This window comes from Pholcus phalangioides, unplaced genomic scaffold (genome assembly GCF_987345545.1).
Source record: "Pholcus phalangioides strain wild (caught in Gottingen) unplaced genomic scaffold, Ppha-v1.0 ptg000027l_1, whole genome shotgun sequence".
NCBI classification, from domain to species: Eukaryota; Metazoa; Arthropoda; class Arachnida; order Araneae; family Pholcidae; genus Pholcus; species Pholcus phalangioides.
The window spans coordinates 4,323,899-4,342,689 of NW_028301617.1; the positions used below are offsets into that span (position 1 = coordinate 4,323,899).

The 18,791-nt window shown below is 41.3% G+C and overlaps 1 protein-coding gene and 1 non-coding gene across 2 annotated transcripts in view; both read right to left on the minus strand.

The window, feature by feature from the left end:
• The window catches only part of LOC149068109 (uncharacterized), a 44,094-nt gene extending 30,562 nt beyond the window's left edge, over window positions 1-13,532 (minus strand). Inside the window, exons 1-8 of the mRNA XM_089251901.1 lie at window positions 13,389-13,532; window positions 13,169-13,265; window positions 9,897-10,030; window positions 7,204-7,275; window positions 5,085-5,226; window positions 3,560-3,720; window positions 2,864-3,036; window positions 2,672-2,717 (exon numbers count right to left, since the gene is read on the minus strand). Of these exons, the coding sequence (XP_089108027.1) occupies window positions 2,672-2,717; window positions 2,864-3,036; window positions 3,560-3,720; window positions 5,085-5,226; window positions 7,204-7,275; window positions 9,897-10,030; window positions 13,169-13,265; window positions 13,389-13,532 (969 nt within the window). The remainder of the gene's footprint in view (window positions 1-2,671; window positions 2,718-2,863; window positions 3,037-3,559; window positions 3,721-5,084; window positions 5,227-7,203; window positions 7,276-9,896; window positions 10,031-13,168; window positions 13,266-13,388) is intronic.
• Window positions 1,924-1,996, minus strand: TRNAK-UUU (transfer RNA lysine (anticodon UUU)). The gene has a single exon. It is a non-coding gene; the product is annotated as a tRNA-Lys (tRNA).
• Window positions 13,533-18,791: the final 5,259 nt, after the last annotated feature.

Here is an 18,791-nt window from a genome sequence, read left to right on the forward strand (position 1 = left end):
TGGACCGTTAGGTTAAAGGCCTAACGCTCTACCGACAGAGCTACCCGGGCTCACTAACGACAAACTCATATCGTGATTGCATACTCAGAAGCGCAAACATGCATGTCAAAAGCATCGACACCCGGACAGGTGCTCGAACCCTGGACCGTTAGGTTAAAAGCCAAACGCTCTACCGACAGAGCTACCCGGGCTCACTAACGACAAACTCATGTCGTGATTGCATACTCAGAAGCTCAAACATGCATGTCAAAATCATTGACTCCTGGTCAGGGGCTCGAACCCTGCACCGTTAAAAGCCTAACGCTCTACCTAATGAAGTTATAGACATTTTAGATAACGCAGAAATTCCTGGCATAAATATTGATAATCGAACAGAAATACATATTTTACTGTACGCCGATGATATGGTGCTGCTCGCGGATACAAGAACCAATATTCAAAGAAAAATAAATTTAATTTTTGATAGATTTAAGCGTTTAAAGCTAACAATGAATTTCAATAAAACAAAAATAATATTTTTCCGAACAGGAGGTAAACTATCTTCACACGACAATTGGTCATGGGAGAACACAACGATTGGCATCGTACCGGAATACACCTATCTTGGTGTACCTTTCTCCTCCTCGAGTCTCTTAACAAAAGCTAACAAACACTTCCCGGGAAGGGCCCAGCTTGCAATCAATAATTTAATACCATTTCTCGTAAAAATGAAATGTAATAATTTAAATATACATTGTAAGCTTTTTCAATCATTAGTTACATCTGTATTTTTTTACGCGGCCCCTATATGGAGTATTTTTGATTTAAACAGCATCGAAAAAATTCAACAAATTTTTTTCAAAAGAGTTTATAACCTGTCTAGAAATGTACCCGGTTACGTCATTAGGGCAGAATTGGGACGTCCGCTTTTGAAAGTAATAGTAATTCGACTCATAATAAAATTCTGGACGAGATTATTGAAAATGCTCGAAACCTGACTTCCGAGAATCTGCCTCGCTAAACTAAGTAACATGTGTGATACAGCTTCTGATCATTCCCGGAAATGGGTAGCACACCTAAATGTTATGTTATCTGAATGCGGTTTCCCATTTCTTGTTAATTGTAATGATCCCCGGACTATTTCTAGATCTCTTCCCAGTTTACTTAAAGCAGTGGCTGATATTGGACTTCAAATTGATTTCAACAAAATTCACAACTCTACTCATTTTCTTCATTTTAAACATTTCCGTTTCTCTATTCTACCTGCAGTATATCTTTTCATCAACCTCCCAATTAACATAATAAGGTTTTTTATGAACTTAAGATTAACCATGACATATCGACATCCTACTGGCAGAACCTTGTTTTTCAGAAATAACTCGGAGTGCAATGTTTGCAACAGACGTGAGGCCAACGATCTTGTCCGTCCACGTAATTTTTTGTTGCCCAATGTACATATCTTTCCGCCGGAAACGTATCTCTCAGTATATTAACTCCCTAGAATCAAATGAGCAGTCTCTCATACGGCTTGCTGGATACCCATGTTTCTGATCGACCTTTTATTTTCGGATTATTTAATTTTTTTCGAGATGTGCAGTTATTTTTGAACTTGTTTGAAATTTATGAATGAAGCTTATTGTGCGATCATTTCTGAGATCTTTTCTTCTTTACCTTGTGGATTGTCATGTGTAATTGATTTTCCCCAATGATATTTATATTTTTGTATTCATTAGATGCAAATGTAATCTTTTTTTTTTTTTTTTTTTTTTTTGTACAACTTATTGTAATAGGCCGACGGCCTTTAATACAATAAATAAATAAATAAATCTATCTATAGGTTAAAAGCCTAACGCTCTACCGACTGAGCTATCCGGGGTTGGTAACGGCAAACTCATATCGTGATTGCATACTCAGAAGCGCAAACATGCATGTCAAAAGCATCTACGCCCGGACAGGGGCTCGAACCCTGGACCGTTAGGTTAAAAGCCTAACGCTCTACCGACTGAGCTATCCGGTTACGCAAATGAATTGGTCTCATCGTGATTGCAGACACAGACGGCCTCTCATGCACATTGAAATAAATGTGTGCTCCGGAACAGGGGCTCAAAAGCCGACTGTGTTTGTTCTACCGACGGAACTAGCAGGGCTCGTTAGTAACCTTGAACGGCCCCTTTTCCTTTCTTACGCAGAAGAAAAACGAACTATCTCAAAAATATTTTCAGTCCCGTCAGTTTCGAGAAAAGGAGGTTTGACTATATAGGGGTGATTCAAGTATTACGTCAGCATCGGGGGGGGAGGGGGTTTCGTATTTGCTGACTTTTGATAAGTGGGGGAGGGTGTAGAACTCCTTAATACAAATTATGAAGGCGTCTTAGGAGGGTGGTTTGAAGGTTGCTTACGTCATCAACCACCCCTTTTTGAAGATGTGAAATATTCTAAGCTGCTGACTAAATTTTGCTGACTGGGGGTGAGGGGGTCAAAAATGGCTAAAAATCTGCTTACGTAATGCTTGAATGGCCCCATAAGAATCAGAACAGATCTATATATTCAGAGTCTTTCGTTAGTCACAGATACGTCAAGTGCACATGCGTCCGAATAATTAGAACCCTACTGTATCAATATCAAAATTATATAATAAATATTTTTAATGAGCTTCATTCAGCACATGCAATAAATTATCTCATAACATTACCTTATTGTCTCCCTCTGCCACGATTTCGCTTAGAATTTGCTGCAGCCTATAATATGAGAGGAAGAAATATTGATTTCAAAAGAATTAGTAATGAAATCAGGTTCTGAATCCAGATTTTGGCATTAAAGAAAATATTCTAGCTGCAACAAAGAAAACATAGAAAACAGAAAATGAAAAACAACTGTCACTAACTTGTCATATTTTTCCGATGTTTCGACCACTTCTATATTTTGCTTTATATTAGGGTTTGCTGCCAGCAGCGAGGCACCAACTTTCACGTGGATGTGGTCCACCAAGAAATTTTCAGCCAACTTTTGCATCTCTTTGGGCCACGAAGCGCTGAACATGAGTATCTGACGATCAGGCTGCAAATATAAAACACATTTTTTTTTAAATTTAAGTGATAGTCGATGCTCGTTATAACGACCCCACGTTATAGCGATCGCTCCATTACAACAACCGGTAGGATAAGTCCCAAATCCTTTCATATAAGAAAAATCCTATACGTATACCTTGCCTAGTATAACGACAACCCAATATAGCGTCAGTTTCCAACGGAACGATGGACGTCGTTATAATGAGTGTCGACTATACCAGGAAAAAAATTAGTCAAAATTGGTTTCTTTTCGCAAGAAGCTAGCCTCAATATCGGAACAATAACGAAAACTTACAAACTTTCTAAAAGTAAAACATTTCCCGCAACACAATGACAAAAAAAATGAAATTTACTGAAATGCTTATTATTTATGTACTACACATGTATAATCTGTATAATCTAACGCATGCAAGCATGTATAATTATGTGTATGATCTTTAAATCACATAATATCAGCAATCCCTAACATTGAAGCCTCCCGCCAAAATGAAAACTTCACTCTTCCTGCTTACCCTGATTTGCTCAAAGATTTTTCTGATTTGGCTCTCGAATTCCTCGTTCAGCATCAGGTCAGCTTCATCGATAACCACGAAGGTGCAGTTCCTCAAGTTAACTTTACCTTCTCTGATTAAACTAATCAATCGTCTCGGCGTGGCGATGCAAATCTGCGCACCTAAATCATAAGCATGCTTGAATTCATATTTAGTATGTCAGGAGATGATACTGAAGAATGGAAGAAAAGAAATTGAGAAGCTTATATTCGAAAAGGAACATTTCCATCTTCCATGTTTTCAAAATGCACTCTTTGAACTGTTTCTGAATCTCTGGTATGCGCTCTGCCAGATTATGCACAACAGGGCTTATTAAAACCGGAATATTTTTGGCAAAAATTTCAATGCAAAGTTGGTTGTTTCAAGCAAAAGGGAGAACATCATGGCCCCCCCCCCACATCCTGGAACGGGGCCTCCTAGGCTGAAATCTTTAGCGGGCCCCAGGTCAGACTTTTCACGGGCCCCTTCTGTAGTTAATTTAAAGCGTAGCAAAAAATGATGAGAACTCTCCCGGGTCTCAGGGCTAGAGCCCTGTCAGCCTCCCCCCTCCCCTTGTGGGGGCCATGGAGAACATATCCAATTTGTTCATTCTCTTCAGTAATTTTCATTCAAAAGGGAACATAAATAGGGTATCCAACTGTGTAGCGTTAATGGATTTTACAGTAGAACTTCTCGATAATGAACACCCACGGGACCGAAAAATTTGTCTGCTGGAGGAGTATCCATTAATGGATAGTAAAACAAATATCGAATCCCGTCGATGTTATTCAAAAAGTGTCCACTAACAGGAGTGTCCATTATGGGAGGTTCCACTGTAGAATGATTGTGCTTCTTATGTTGGACGTAAGTAAGAGTAATAAGGATACCTTCCTTGGCTAGCTGAAAGCTTTCCAATTTTCCAATTTTTCCAGACTTAACCAGCTTCAATTTTAATCAGATGGTAACATTTCCACTAATTTTCTTTCATAACAGAACACTTCCAAAATTTTATAAATGCAGATAACTCACCTCGAATGTTGATATATAAATATTCTTACAGATGTGTATTTACTGTGGGGGGGGGGGGGACTTCACGGGCTATAGCCCATGCAGGGCAGTAACTAGGCTGGAGCAACCGGGGACCACCCGCGCAAAAAATTTACACTACTTGTGCATAATTTCCCCTTTTTAGGAGGCCCCCCCCCCTAAGAAAATGTCTATCCCGGGGCCCAAGAGGGTACGATAGATACGGCCCCGAGCCCATGGCGGCAAAATTGAATGGTCGAGAAAATTATAGTAAGAATGGGAGAAGGGTGGCAAAATTTCTGTAAAACCCATTAATACGCATGGGTTAGACTTGAATAAATGTGCAGACAAACCCATTCCAGCTATAAAATAAGAATTCACCAGCCGGGTGCTATGGGAAACGTAAATGAATCAAATATATCAAAGGCAAGCATTAGCATATTGTTTTGAATTGGAATAATAAAGGAGGCCTTCTCTAAACCTCTTTCGATCTCTTCAAGTGAAAGTTGTTTAGGAACGCCACCGAAGAGACACGCATTCTTGATGTTCGCTGGCTGCCCAAGATCATTGCATACAACTTGTGTCTGTAGAGCAAGTTCTCTGGTAGGTGTCAAGATCAATACCTGGGGATGAAAAGAGTAATTTATATGTGAAAATAACACGACAGACTTCTGATATTTTAAGTACCATACGTCTCCCCACAGAAGCTTCCAAAAGCCAATCAGCAGGGGTGGCTTAAGCGAGGGTGCCAGGGGTGCGGCGCACCCGGTCGGCAGGTTGTAAGGGGTGGCAGCGTAGACTTTGGTTAAGACCCCGAAGTTTAACACAGTAAAAATTCACATGACATCACGCTTTTGAGTCATGTGTTTTTGAGGGCGTCTGACCGTAATACCAGAAACATGAATGTAAGAATGGGCGGCTCGAGACAAAATCTGTTCCCGTTCGGGACTTATTTTTTACGTCTTCTGCCTATTTCCCCCGTAGCCCCTACATCGTGCGTTAGGGCCCCTAGGCTGGAATCTTTCGTGGGGCCCAAGCGAGACTTTCCATGGGGCCTCTTCTACAGCTAATTTATAGAGTGGAAAAAAAAAAGAAAAATTATAAGGATTTTAGTCCCGGGCCCAGGGACCAAATGCCTTTTAGAGTTTGGAATTAGGCTTAGAAATACCCTTCAAAATCATTTCAACTTAAAAGAATAATACAAATGTATGCACAGAGAAACACCCGTATAACGATACTCAAAGGAATGGAGAAATGTATTGCTATAAAGGAATTATCGTTATAGATGGAATATATTATTTCGCAAGAAGTCAAAGTTTGTATTAACCAAAACTTCTTATTTGACTGTTCGTTAAAAGTGTAAAAAATTGTAATGTAATTGTAGTTCGATTTTCTAATATAGTGTAATGTTTGTACAGTCGATGCTCATTATATCATTATAACGACCATCCGTTACAACGACCGTTATGACTGGTTCCAAGTTTTTTTTCTATTTCTGAAATGATATTTTTTATCCAATGTAACGACGGCAAATGTCATCCAATCCATTACAATGACACATCTCAGTCGAGCCTCCCGTTTGGTTTGTAAAGAAATAGACAAACTCTACAGTTGAGTGCGTCTTTCTTCTAAAATCATCAAAGGGATGCTTGGAGGAGAAAGGATAAAGCGTTGTCACTTCTATGGAATACCCTGTAGTTAAGTAGCGCCCTCACTGGAAATAGAGCGAGTCATAGCATGGCGCGAGTCGACTGGATGTTTGCGTCTCCACCACGCTTGCCCCATTCTGTTTTACTTTGTCACATGGTGGCTCGCTTCTACTTCCCACGCGACTGATTTTTCGCAGTTTTACTTAATTTCTCAATTTAAGAATATACAAGTAACCGAACTCGTTTTTCCATCCTGAAAATAATTCATGGCTGTCTTAATAAACTACATCTTCACTGTACTCCCTTGCATCAGCCGGCATGTCAGGAAACATCGAGTGACTCTGGCATGCCGGGAAATTCGAATCATAGATTCTGAAAAATTCTTAAATATCTTTACGGTGAAAATGAATTAAAATCGCTGAATGCATAATGTGATCCTTGTTAAACCTCACTTTTTCCGGCATGTTGTTAAAGAGAACCAGACCCCAATGAACAAAAACCCTGGATTCTTAGCCGCTAAGCTTGGTGAGCTTAGCGCCAGGCTGGTTAATACGAAGGGGAGGGGGTGATAAAAGTTTTGGCTGGTGATAAAAGCCAAAATAGCAGAATCACTGAATATATTCCAAAGAGTACTTTGTTCAACATAATTTAAAACAGGGCATTCAAAGTCATGAAAGCAGAAGAGTTGCGGTTTCTTTCTTCGGGTGGTCGATCAAGGGAAGGGAAATTCCAACCATTAAAAAAACGATAAATTTTGTGATTTTTTTTGTTGCTGAAAACGTTCGATGGAAAGACCTCCCAATATAACGACCGTTTTATGTGGAATGCAGTGGGATCGTTATAACGAGCGTCGACTGTATTATCAATGATCTCGCACCAAATGAGTCTGACTACACTAAAAGACCACAAACAGAAAGTTGCGTCAGCAATAATATGGGAAAAAATACTTACGATTGGGCCATCTTTTGGATCAGATGATGAAGGCGTCTGATGTGAAACGTGGACGAGACTTGGTAAAACATACTAAAATAGAAAAATGTGTGTAGAGCTTACAATAGAATTTTACATGAACTTTTTTATGCACATACAAGGGTTAAAAAAAAACGGGACGAAGTTTTAAGGACTTTCAATCTGAAAATCATAAACTAATGAGTTAAATCTACTGGGTCACTGTGTGAGTCAAATTCATACAAGTCAGGGGAATACGCACACATATAAATACCACACTCATTAACTCCAAAGTTAAGCAACAAACTGATAATTCTCCATTGTAACGGTATAATTATCCGGACAGAAATCGTATTGGCAACCGCATCAACCTTCATGTCTTCACCAGAGGTTTAGAGACAGCGATGCACCAACGAGATAACATCCTTGCCCCATATGATCGCACCATTTCTTTCTGTCACTGGACCCGATGCCATGTTCATGGACGATAATTCAAAAGTTAGTACAGTTTGTGTTCTCGAGCATGATGTTCAGTCTGAAAAGCTGACTCGTATGGAATAGTCACCCATTTCTTTTGACTTGAACCCCAATAGAGAATAATTAGACATCCATGGAAAACATTCAACTGCTCCCCATGAACCTTCCCAAAGCCTTGATGAGCTGAGAACAAGTCTTTTGCTTAAATGGACCCTAATACGGCAAAACGGCTTTGATAATTTTATTATTGGCATGGATCGACACTGTTGAGCCCGTGTACCCAGCATAGGTAGTCGTATAGTAAGCATCCCATATCGGACGACCTTCTGCATTGAACTTTTTATAGCTCAATATATGATTGTGCTTTTATACACCAGTTATTCGATTTTAGATTTTCTATTTTATTTGTAATTTCACCAGAGAATGCCCTTTTCTTCACTCTTTGATCTGCGTAAACTCCAACAAATAAGAAAAAAAAACCAACTTTACATTTTATAAGTATTTTTTGCTTAACTCTTATAAAATGTAATGTGTAGTTGGTAGTTAATGTGTAGTAATTAGTGTAGTCGGCTAAGACCAAAGTTTTACAAAAGAACACCAGCCATTTAATAAAAATTATTAACTGAAACCGAAGTTTAAAAAATTATAGACTTATAAACACTATTCTCTCACTTAACATAGATTGAATAACAAAAGAGAAAGTCATTCAGATAATGCACTGGAGACGTTATCATCTTTATTATGCGTGTTTCACTAGAACGCTGTTCTGATCAATTGGGAACACGCAATTCCTACTAAATCATACCGTAACCATATTAGTTTCAGCAAAAATCCACAAACACTAATTACGCTTCTAATTCGGCAGACTGTCACGGAAAAACACATTTAACTCTAAGTTTGTATATATAGGCCAGGGTAAGCCAGTATGTAAATGAAGCCGAAGTAGTGTAGGTGATAGTGTATCTGACTGCGAACCTGAAGACTAACGTTCGAATCCAGCTCGCGAAAGTTACGCACTTTTTTTTATATCCCCTAAGGGACAAAGCCTGGGTCATGTCTGGTCTTAAAGTATGTAAATGAATTGACATTGAAAATAATATGTTTAAGTTACAATATTACTTGGTAATGGATATACTTGGTATACACTGGATAAGCAAAAATTAAGGATGAAGGTAAAAAAATTGAGGTTGAGTACTCTTTATGGATGAAAGCAGATTTAGTCTGACTAGCGATTCTGGACGCATACACTTCTGGAGAGAGTGGGAAACGCGCAATGACCCCTCCAACATCATCAGAGTTGGTTAAAGAGTAACTCTTAACCAGCTTTGAACATCATCAAAAAGGGACCAGTTTGGAGTTGGCAGAGTTCTCGTTTGGGGAGGTATCATGCTCGGTGAACGTACATCTTCCAAGGTGGTTAAGTCACTGGTTCCCGTTATTGTACTGAGGTGTGACCTTCCTCACGTTCGTCTTTTTAGAGGTGCTATGGGTCCTCAGTTCCTCTTCGTGGACGACAACGCTACACGTCACCGTACAGTGACTGGCGCAGAGCTGTTGGAGAGCGAAGATATTCAACGCATCGATTGGCCGGCAAGGTCCCCGGAATCGAACGCGCGTGGGACACTAGTCTAGGGAGACGCTTGTCAGCACGTCATCAGCTGCCAGCAACGGTTCCGGAGCTGTGATTGGCGCTACAATGGGCAGCAATGCCTCAATAGCTAGTTGATAACCTTGTACTCAGCATGGGCAAACGATGTAAATCCGGCATAACAGTCGGGGGGGGGGGGTGATCATATTCCCCTACTAAAGGCTGGATTTCCCTTGCCAGTCACTTGTCGCGTGGACGTTTCGGTCTTCTGACCAATTGTGCTCGAATCTTATTTTTCAAATAAAGGTCCTTTTTATCTTTTGGAAAGTTTTGTTTACTTACTTGATTGTCTTGAGGGATCTTATGGCATTATTGGTGTCGATTTGGAACAATTTTGTATGACGTTACATTAGAAAAACCGTCTTGTCCTTAATTTTTGCACACCGGTGTAGTATTCTGATTGATTCATACTTCTTAAAGGAAAAAAATCGTACTGAAGATCTGAGCAAGTCTAGTCTTTCTTTTCGCCGTTTATTTTTAAATGACCATTGTTGAGATGGAAGGCACGTTCACAAACTAGACTCCTCAGCTTCTTCAAGAGAAAGAATTCAGATACCTAAAACTAACTCACAGCAAGAGTTTTTCCAGACCCCGTCGGTGCAACACCAACCATATCTCTTCCACTCAGAGCTACAGGCCAACTTTGTGACTGGATGCATGTCGGCTTTTCGAAGTTCGTTTCAGACAGACCTCTTTCAATGTACTCTGGTGGATGGGCGAAACAATCGTATTCAGAAACGTTATTACTCAGAAGCATTTTATAATTTTTGTTGCCATCACTGCCATGTTCTACACAACTGGGGATAATTTATTTAATCTGGAACTATATATAGTTGGCAGATTCTTTAGTTTAGTTTTCTTTTTTCCTAGCTTTTCATCGAGAAGTTGGAGCTTTACTTTACTGTTTTTCAACCTGTAATCTGTGGATGGTCCTCCGGGGTTCTGTAAGTAATTTGTAGGGGAGGGGGTGTCTACGCGACCATTTTCATTTGCTACCATTGTACGGATGACACATTTAGCATTACGAAATTGTAATTTATTGTTATGATGTGCAAATGAATGAAAAATACATTTTGGATTGTATGCGAGATGATTATGTCCTCACAAGGGTTGGGTTGACAAGGCTTCAGTCTGAATTCTTATATATATTTTTTGATGAAACATAAATTCACTATAAAAGGGTTCACCAGAGATTACAGCCTAGGGGACCTTGCTGCATGATGTGTGTGTGGCCATGGGGTTGGGGAGGGGTTTGCTCAAAGTTGATCTTTGCTACAGGGATCAACAACATCATTAAGGTTGCGAAACACTGTTCTAATTGCTCAGTGCGTGTTCTTTCTGTGTTACCAATTGTACTACAGAGCTGTGGTTCCTAACCTTGCAGTCCTAGGATATTCTAAGGAGCCACAGGTGAGAATAAGATGAAATTGGAGCCACTTAATGAAAGTTATTTAAGCAGGCCACAGAGAGCCGTGAAGAAATAAGCTTCCAAGTGAAGTATGGTGAGGGAAAAATGTGACTACTTTCAGTATCCAGCAGTGCTGCCCGTGGAACCTAGACCAACTCAATGCATGAGACCTGTTCGGGCCCTACCCGGAAGCATCATGCGCATAGAAGGCCTACACGATGAGCTCTGTAATATGATCTTCGCAAGTAAGTAGGCATATAGGCTATATATTAATTGTTACTTCGTGCTAAGTATGGGGTCCCAGAACACCTCTTGCCCGGGAACTTCTGATGTTGAGACAGCCCTGCGTAGAACCCCGACAAGAAGGAAGCTAGGTCAACTCTAGCTCAGAGCAGTAACAGATTCGGGTTGGGAGGGGGGGGGGGGGAGCAATTTATTGTGTAAGTTCACTGGATCGTCTCATGTTTTACAGAATAGACTAATTTTCCCCCACTTAATTCAGCTTTTGGGAAGGATGATTGCTCCCCTGAATCTGCTTCCTGCCCAGGGGTACAGATCGACGTTATTCATTATATAAATTTAGTTTCGAACTAAATTCAATACTTAAAAGGATCGTGCTCCTGGATAAGACAGGGGGCATGAGAAGAAAATATGGTCCAAAAGAGCACTACGGGATAAAAAAACGTTAAGAAACACTGCTATAGAGGTTACTTTGGCACAGTTTCTGATGAACCTCTGGGTAAGGAATGATTAAGACAAGGACTGAGTGTATATCAAACTCGTATTCCCTAACATCCTTTGGTTCAGTTGGAAGATGTCTTGCCCTGGGGGGGGGGCACAGTTTCAGTTCTAGAACTGTGGAGGGAAGAGAAGAAATTTTAGGAATTAGAAATTTTAGAAGGGAAAACAAATGAACACTGTTATTGAATAAGATTTTTACAGAAGAAGGATGACAAACTAACCTTTTCCTCCTCCACCCCATAGGCGGAGATAGACTTGGAAGTCTGGGGGAGAAAAGTCATTGTTGCTGGGGGGGGGCACGATGATGATGATGTCAATTCATATACATACACATACACTAGATCTGCCCACTCCACTTTTGATGCTGGGGGGGGGGGCAATGCCCTCCCACGTCCCCCCCCCCCCGTATCTCCACCCATGCTCCACCTCCACTTTAAAAAAATTACCTTGAATTTTAGGCTGGGCGCACGCACACCGGTCGGACACGTCAAGACATCTTTAAAACCTTTTAACGGCCAATGTTCATAGGTTTTATTAATTGCAAAAAAATATTTTTCTTACATGAAAAAGCACTTGATTTTTTTTTTTCCTTGAATGCATGAGATTCCAAACTTGATTTGCAAAATAAGAATTTCATTCATTTCAGCACTTATGCCATAAATTTAGATTTTTTTTAAAATCACCTATTTTTTTTTTGTTTTGATTTCAATGTTGTTTCTATGGCAAGTCCAGAAAACATACAATAAAAAAAACCTTTTCCATGAATTTTATGCTTGGATATCTCTAAACTAAAGGATCAGGACAGGAAATAACAGAAAAAAATAATCAATTCAAATCGTAATTCGGCCGGTAAAAGGCTTTAGATAAGCTTACGGCCGCACTCACCAACACGGTTTAAACTACAATCGCCGGTGAAAGAACTGTAGAACGAAACGGGTTGGTTTAATTGAGGTTTAATTGAAATTTTACCTGCGATTGTAGTTTAAACGCTGTCGGTGAATACGGCCATTAGTCATTTTTGTTCACGTTGATCTGTATGGCATAACGCTTCAATTTGCCTGACTAACTGGTGCGCGTGTTGCACCATACAAATCAATTGTGAACAACAATGACCAAGCTTGTCTAAAGCCGCCGTGTCTAACCGCTGTGCGCCCAGCCTTAGTTACAACCAGCACTGAAAAAATTTAGACACACGCAGAAAAAGAAAAGATGCGTTAAACAACTTCTTCGATCACTTTTGTCGCACCACGGTCGTTTTCTGCACACGAGGGCTAATTAGACCGGGACTTACAATTTATTGCCGATTCCGAACGGCAGGCTTGTTTTTTTATACTCATCGACAGGTTGGTGTGCTAACCCTTCGATGGGGGACTTGCTTCGGTAGCAATTTTTTCTGCGGTCCAGTCACCGTTTCTGTGGTACCCCTGTGTCAGGAAAGTTTTCTGAAAAGGACGAACCGGGTATCGAGCTCGCGACACCTCTGAACATCCTTCGGTACTTTAGGCGAGTATCTTATCGACCTGGGCTACCGCGCCCCATTAAACAACTAACAAATCTTTTTCCCCCAAAAGCTAAAAATCATTAAAACAATTCATTAAGCAAAAGGCTCATTATTATTATTTTTTTTAAAAAGGAAAATATATATAACAAAGACCGACAATTCGTAAAACTAGAATCACTCGTACAAAACTCACCAGGAAAGTTTCCTTCTCTGAAATGCATGAGAGGTTTAGAAGCTTCTCTGCCGATGACAGTCATCTTGTGCGAGTCCATATAGCTCTGTACCTCATCCTTCAATGAAGGAAGAGATATTTTTACAAAGATAATTATGTAAAGAGAGGAACGAGTCACAAGACATTCCGAACCCCAACATGAAAACTTAAACGAGCGACAAGAAAAAGAAAAGTTTCTCACGTCCGAACGATTAGTCACATCGGGATGTTCGCGGTACAAGTTCTTCCGGATGGGACTCGTCGTGCTCAAGTCATAATCCGCAGGCTTCATATTCACATCAAAATAATGTTTGTTGAAGCCAAACACGCTCATTCTTTTCTCCATGCTGCGGAATCCTTGGCTGCAAATAAACCAGAATGCGCCTATTCAATATACTGGGCACATTTTTCTTCGTGTGGAGGCTAAAATATAAATGTTCAATGACAGGGCTGGAGCCAGGTCACCACAGCAACTGAAAAAGTGGCACACCGGCACCTAATGTTTTCTTTGTGTAGTAACTAAATTGCAGGATGAAAGCAGCACAAAATGTTTGGAATTTACTGCAGCTTATCTGCCAATATGAACGCGTAAAAGTAAAAAAAGCCCGAAAAAGTAAAAAATTTCATTATTTCGAACCGCTATCTTCAGGTAAAAAATTTTTCTGGCGCCTAGATCTTTTTTCATTGCGATTTGTCCAGCCCGGTTCAATGAGCAAGTTCTTGATAACCTGGCACATATCAACGCAAATAAAACGTCTTGTCAAGAGCAAAAACAGTGTAATCCAGTTTTTGTTTGTTATTCCCCCGCCCCCCTTCCCAAACAACCCGAAGCACATGTTTGTTAGTATTTGCCACAGTTGGCATGATCCTAGCCATTTTCGCTGAGCCAAAAAAAAGCTTGCACGAGGCGAAAAGGCAAAAACTCTGCCCCCGATGTAGAAATTAAAAATCTCCGTAACTGGTCAGTGAACCACCCAATGTCTTGAAAAGACAAGGCAGGCTTTCACGGCTGGAGTTAATAATAAGAATCTATCCAGGGATGACGTCACTCTCCTCTACCATATAGGAAGGTTTTAGCAACTGTTGCGAAGATGAATTTTTGGAAAGAGAAAATTCAACTGCCTTTGCGGGAAATCGAAAACACGCCCTTTCACTTTCCGGATGAACGCGTTAGACCACTAGACTACAAAGGCAAACGAGATTGTATTTTCTCAATCTCCAAAAATTCATCTTCGCAACATCCTGTTGTTAAAACCTTCGTATGGTAGCGGAGAGTGACGTCATCATTGCATAAGTCGCCATCTGGTGCATAAAACCCAGCTTAAAGCCGGATTTTCCTAGGATTAGGTTTTTTGCGCCACGTGAGCTGAGTTGGACCACGTCGCGTTGACAAAGACGTGTTACATAATCACAATCACGCTACACGTTTGTGTTTTCCTAGCTTGGCGCATCAGCTCAGGGCGGCTATATAAAGTATATGCCCTGGCATCAACTATTCTGTCGTCTGCATGCTCCGGTTTGAAGGGGAGGGAAAGAACACACAACAAAAATGTAGAGATGGTCGGTGTGAAGCGCGCACGACGCATTTGACTCCTTCCGGAGCAGTCGGCCTAGCCACGCCCGACGTAAAGCGCTGTCGTGAGCCGTATTGCGCTCCGTAGGAAAACGGTCATACTGCTCTTCTTATTGGTGAGCGGACGGCGCGCGCTGGGCGATTCACGTGGTGAACGGCACAGAAAACCTGCTCCTAGGAAAAACCTTTAGAAGCTTTCTTGAAGCAGGCGTTTCGCCCACTCTACTGAATTGGGCATCTCCGTGTACACGTAACCCGACGTTTATCCGGTGTAATGCAGCAGATTCACGGTGACATAACGCTCTTAGCCGGATCTTTTTTGGAGTCACTTGACACCGGACATTTATTCGATGAACGGCAGTTTATGTGAACAGGCTTTTGCCGTACCTTTTGAAAATAAATAAAAGTCATAATTATGCGTATTACTGTTAGCGTGATGTGATTTTACTTTTATTTACCACGACGGTTCAAGCGGCGGGGGGGTGATCGATGAGGGTGTCTCGCTCACTGATATGCCACCCCACGCAGCAAGCACATCATGAGCCTTCACCCCAGAATACAAGCGATTGAAAACGAACCAACTTTCATCATGTCTCCCCCCCACACAACCTGTATCAGGGCTTCTAGGCTACTTTACAGCACAACTTCGGTCATATATCGCCGTACATTAATTTCCAACCAGATGCAAATTTCCAATCAATGTACAGTTGTGTGGGGAAATGAAGTCGCCATCTCGCAGTGATCGCCCCAGGCTCGGTAGGTCAAGAACTTTTTTCTGGTTTTCTTGCTCCTCTTTCTTGCTCTCCTTGTGAAGTTCCCGGATTCGAATCCGTGGAACTTGACGGTAACCTTCATGGTGGAAGACGAGCCTCATACCACTGCGCCACTTTGGCAGAGCCTCTAAGCTGGCACCTCTTGCAGGCCGTAAATTTATAGCGTAAGAAAACTAAAAAAAATGACGTGAATCGTTCCGGGCCCTCGAGGCTGAAGCCCTGTCAGCCCCCCGCCTTGATTTCCAGAAGGCATTCGATCGGGTCACACCGACCATCTCTACATTTTTGTTGTGTGTTCTTTCCCTCCCCTTCAAACCGGAGCATGCAGACGACAGAATAGTTGATGCCAGGGCATATACTTTATATAGCCGCCCTGAGCTGATGCGCCAAGCTAGGAAAACACAAACGTGTAGCGTGGTAAACTCTTGAACATGGTAAACTCTTGAAGCGTTTACGCGAGATTGGAATTGGGGGCAACTTGCTGAATTGGATAGAATCGTAGTTAAGAGATAGGTCTCAACGAGTTATGGTGAACGGGGAATTCTCTAGTTGGACAGGCGTCACAACTGGAGTTCCTCAAGGAAGTGTCCTTCGCCCCATACTTTTTTCACTTTTTATCGATAAACTCGATCAGGGTATCGATGGGATTACTAGCAAATTCGCAGATGATGTGACGCTAATGGGGGTAATCGGGAATCAAAGCGATAGGGAGTTGCTCCAGACCAACTTAAACAGGATTGCAGCATGGGCAAATGAATGGAGCATGACGTTTAGCGTTGATAAGTGCATGGTCGCTCATTTTGGTTCAAACAACCCACGGTTCTCTTACGAGTTGAATGGTGCCACTATCCCGGATGCAAGTAGGGTCACCGATTTGGGAATTCTCATTGACGAGCGGCTTAGGTTTTCTGAACATTGTTCAGCGGTGGTCAAAAAATCGAATAGAATGCTTGGTATAATTTTCAAGAACGTCTCTTCGCGTTCTCCTAAAGTCATTCTTCCGCTTTTTCGAGGCTTAGTTCGTCCTAGACTGGAGTATGCTGTAAGGTTTTGGAGACCATACCTACAGAGGGACATAGACTTGGTTGAAGGGGTGCAGAGAAGAGCTACGCGTGTCCCTATTGACACACGGGGCTTGAGTTATGAAGGGAGACTTCATTTTTTGAATATGTTTACATTGGATGAACGCAGGTGTCGAGGAGATATGATCGAAGTGTTTAAAATTTTCAATGGGATGGATAAGATGGACCATGAACTTTTAGTACACCGCCAATCGATTGCTTTTACAAGGGGACGCCAGTATCGATTGGTAAGGGGAAATAGGAGGTTATGCAGGGGTGGGAAGTGACTAAGTCCATTTCGGAGCAGCTTTGGAGCAGCAAAATTCACGATTCGGAGCAGTTTTGGAGCAGCAAATTCAGGATTTGGAGCAGCAAAATATGGTAATATGGTATGCGGAGCAGATATTCATAAATTGGAGCAGTGAAATTAACAAGAATATTTTCGTTAACCCTCAACCCTTTTCAAAATAAAACTGCACTGTCTTTTGTTATCAAACATCTTTTCGTCAGCTGGATTTTTGTTTTTGGTGTTTTAGGCTTTTGACACCTTGTTTGAAAGAGCGGCTGTCATAAAATTTTTTGCACCTGTCTATTTAAGATGATTTTTGCTTACTGAGGGCACTATTTGCTGCCTTGAACAGCGGCACTTCAAATGAGCTAAAAAAATTTTATAAGTTTTTAATTTTTTTTTATACTTGGAAAGAAATTGTTGCAAAATGGGAGAGAGTTTCGGAAGAATCAACACGATGTTTGGCGATTCAGCACTCATTATCTGGCGAGATTGGCGATCTGACACTCGTTATTTGGCGATATTGACGATTTAACGCTCGTTATTCGGCAAAATTAGCGGTTTAACGCTCGTTATTCGGCAAAATTGGCGGTTTAACGCTCGTTATTCGGCAAAGTTTCTAAACTAACATTCGTAATTCGGCGGACATGCGCTTTTTACTCCCGGAATGAAAATTTTTGTCACGAAACATCAGGATTTAACACAATGACGATCGACTACAGCAATTTCTGCGGCTTGCAGTGGCGACTTTTTTTTTAAACGGAAACACTCGCAATTGCAATTTAAAGCTGAAAGACATTGCAAACCATCTTCAGTTCCACGATCACGGACAATATCGGGGTTTCACGATGGAAAGCCCGATGAGGCCGATAGTTTAGGTATAGTGGAATAAAACACGCTCTTCTCGGAAAGAATCGTTTCGTGGCTAGCAGGAACAAAAACTTTTTTGGCGTCCTTTCCTGAATTCCGGGCATACTGAAGCGAAATTCGCTATTTGGCACAGAAAAATACGAAAATACGCTATTGGAGCAGGATGGCGCAAGATATTAGTTTTGGCGCAGTTCGGCGCAATTGGCGCAGAGTTCCCACCCCTGGGTTATGGTGTCACAGGGAATTTTTCTCTAATAGGGTTGTTAATACACTCATGTCCATAAATTAAGGATAATGCCAGCTCCGGAAAATAAAGGTTCAGAAACAAAACAAACGTTACTTATTCATAAAGCCCATTTATTAAACAAAAGATAAAGAACAAAAACGATGGTGTATGTATGATACCATTCATAAAAACTACGATTTTTGCTCCCTGGAGCAATTGTAAAAAATATCTCCTTTACAAAAACTTTCTATTACATGGTTGGTATGATGGTTAATACATTGTATGTCTCCCATGCGATGAAATACAGTCCGTACAACGCCTAGGCATGCTCAGTATCAAATTATCGATCTGATCTTGGGGAAGATCACTCCACTCAGCAAGCAATGCTCTCCGAAGTTCTGGTACACATGTAGGAGGTGGTTGACGGGCTGCAACTCGTCGGCCAAGCATGCGCCACACATGCTCTATCGGATTTCAGTCAAGTGAGAATGCTGGCCATTCCATACGGGTTATATCCTCAGATTCAAGGCATTCGTTTACGATGTTTGCTCGTTGAGGACGGGCGTTGTCATCCATAAACACAAATTCTGCGCCCATGGCACCCCTAAACAAACGTACATGTTGTTCCAGAATGATTTCCCGATAAATTTTGGCTTTCATGGTTCCGGTTTGAACATGCAGATCTGTTCTGGAACCCAGTATAATTCCACCCCAAACGAGCAATGCTGCACCACCGTAACGGTGTCGTTCAATGATGTTGTCTTGGTGGTAACGGGTACCTGGCGTTCTCCATATGAAAATCCGACGTGAATC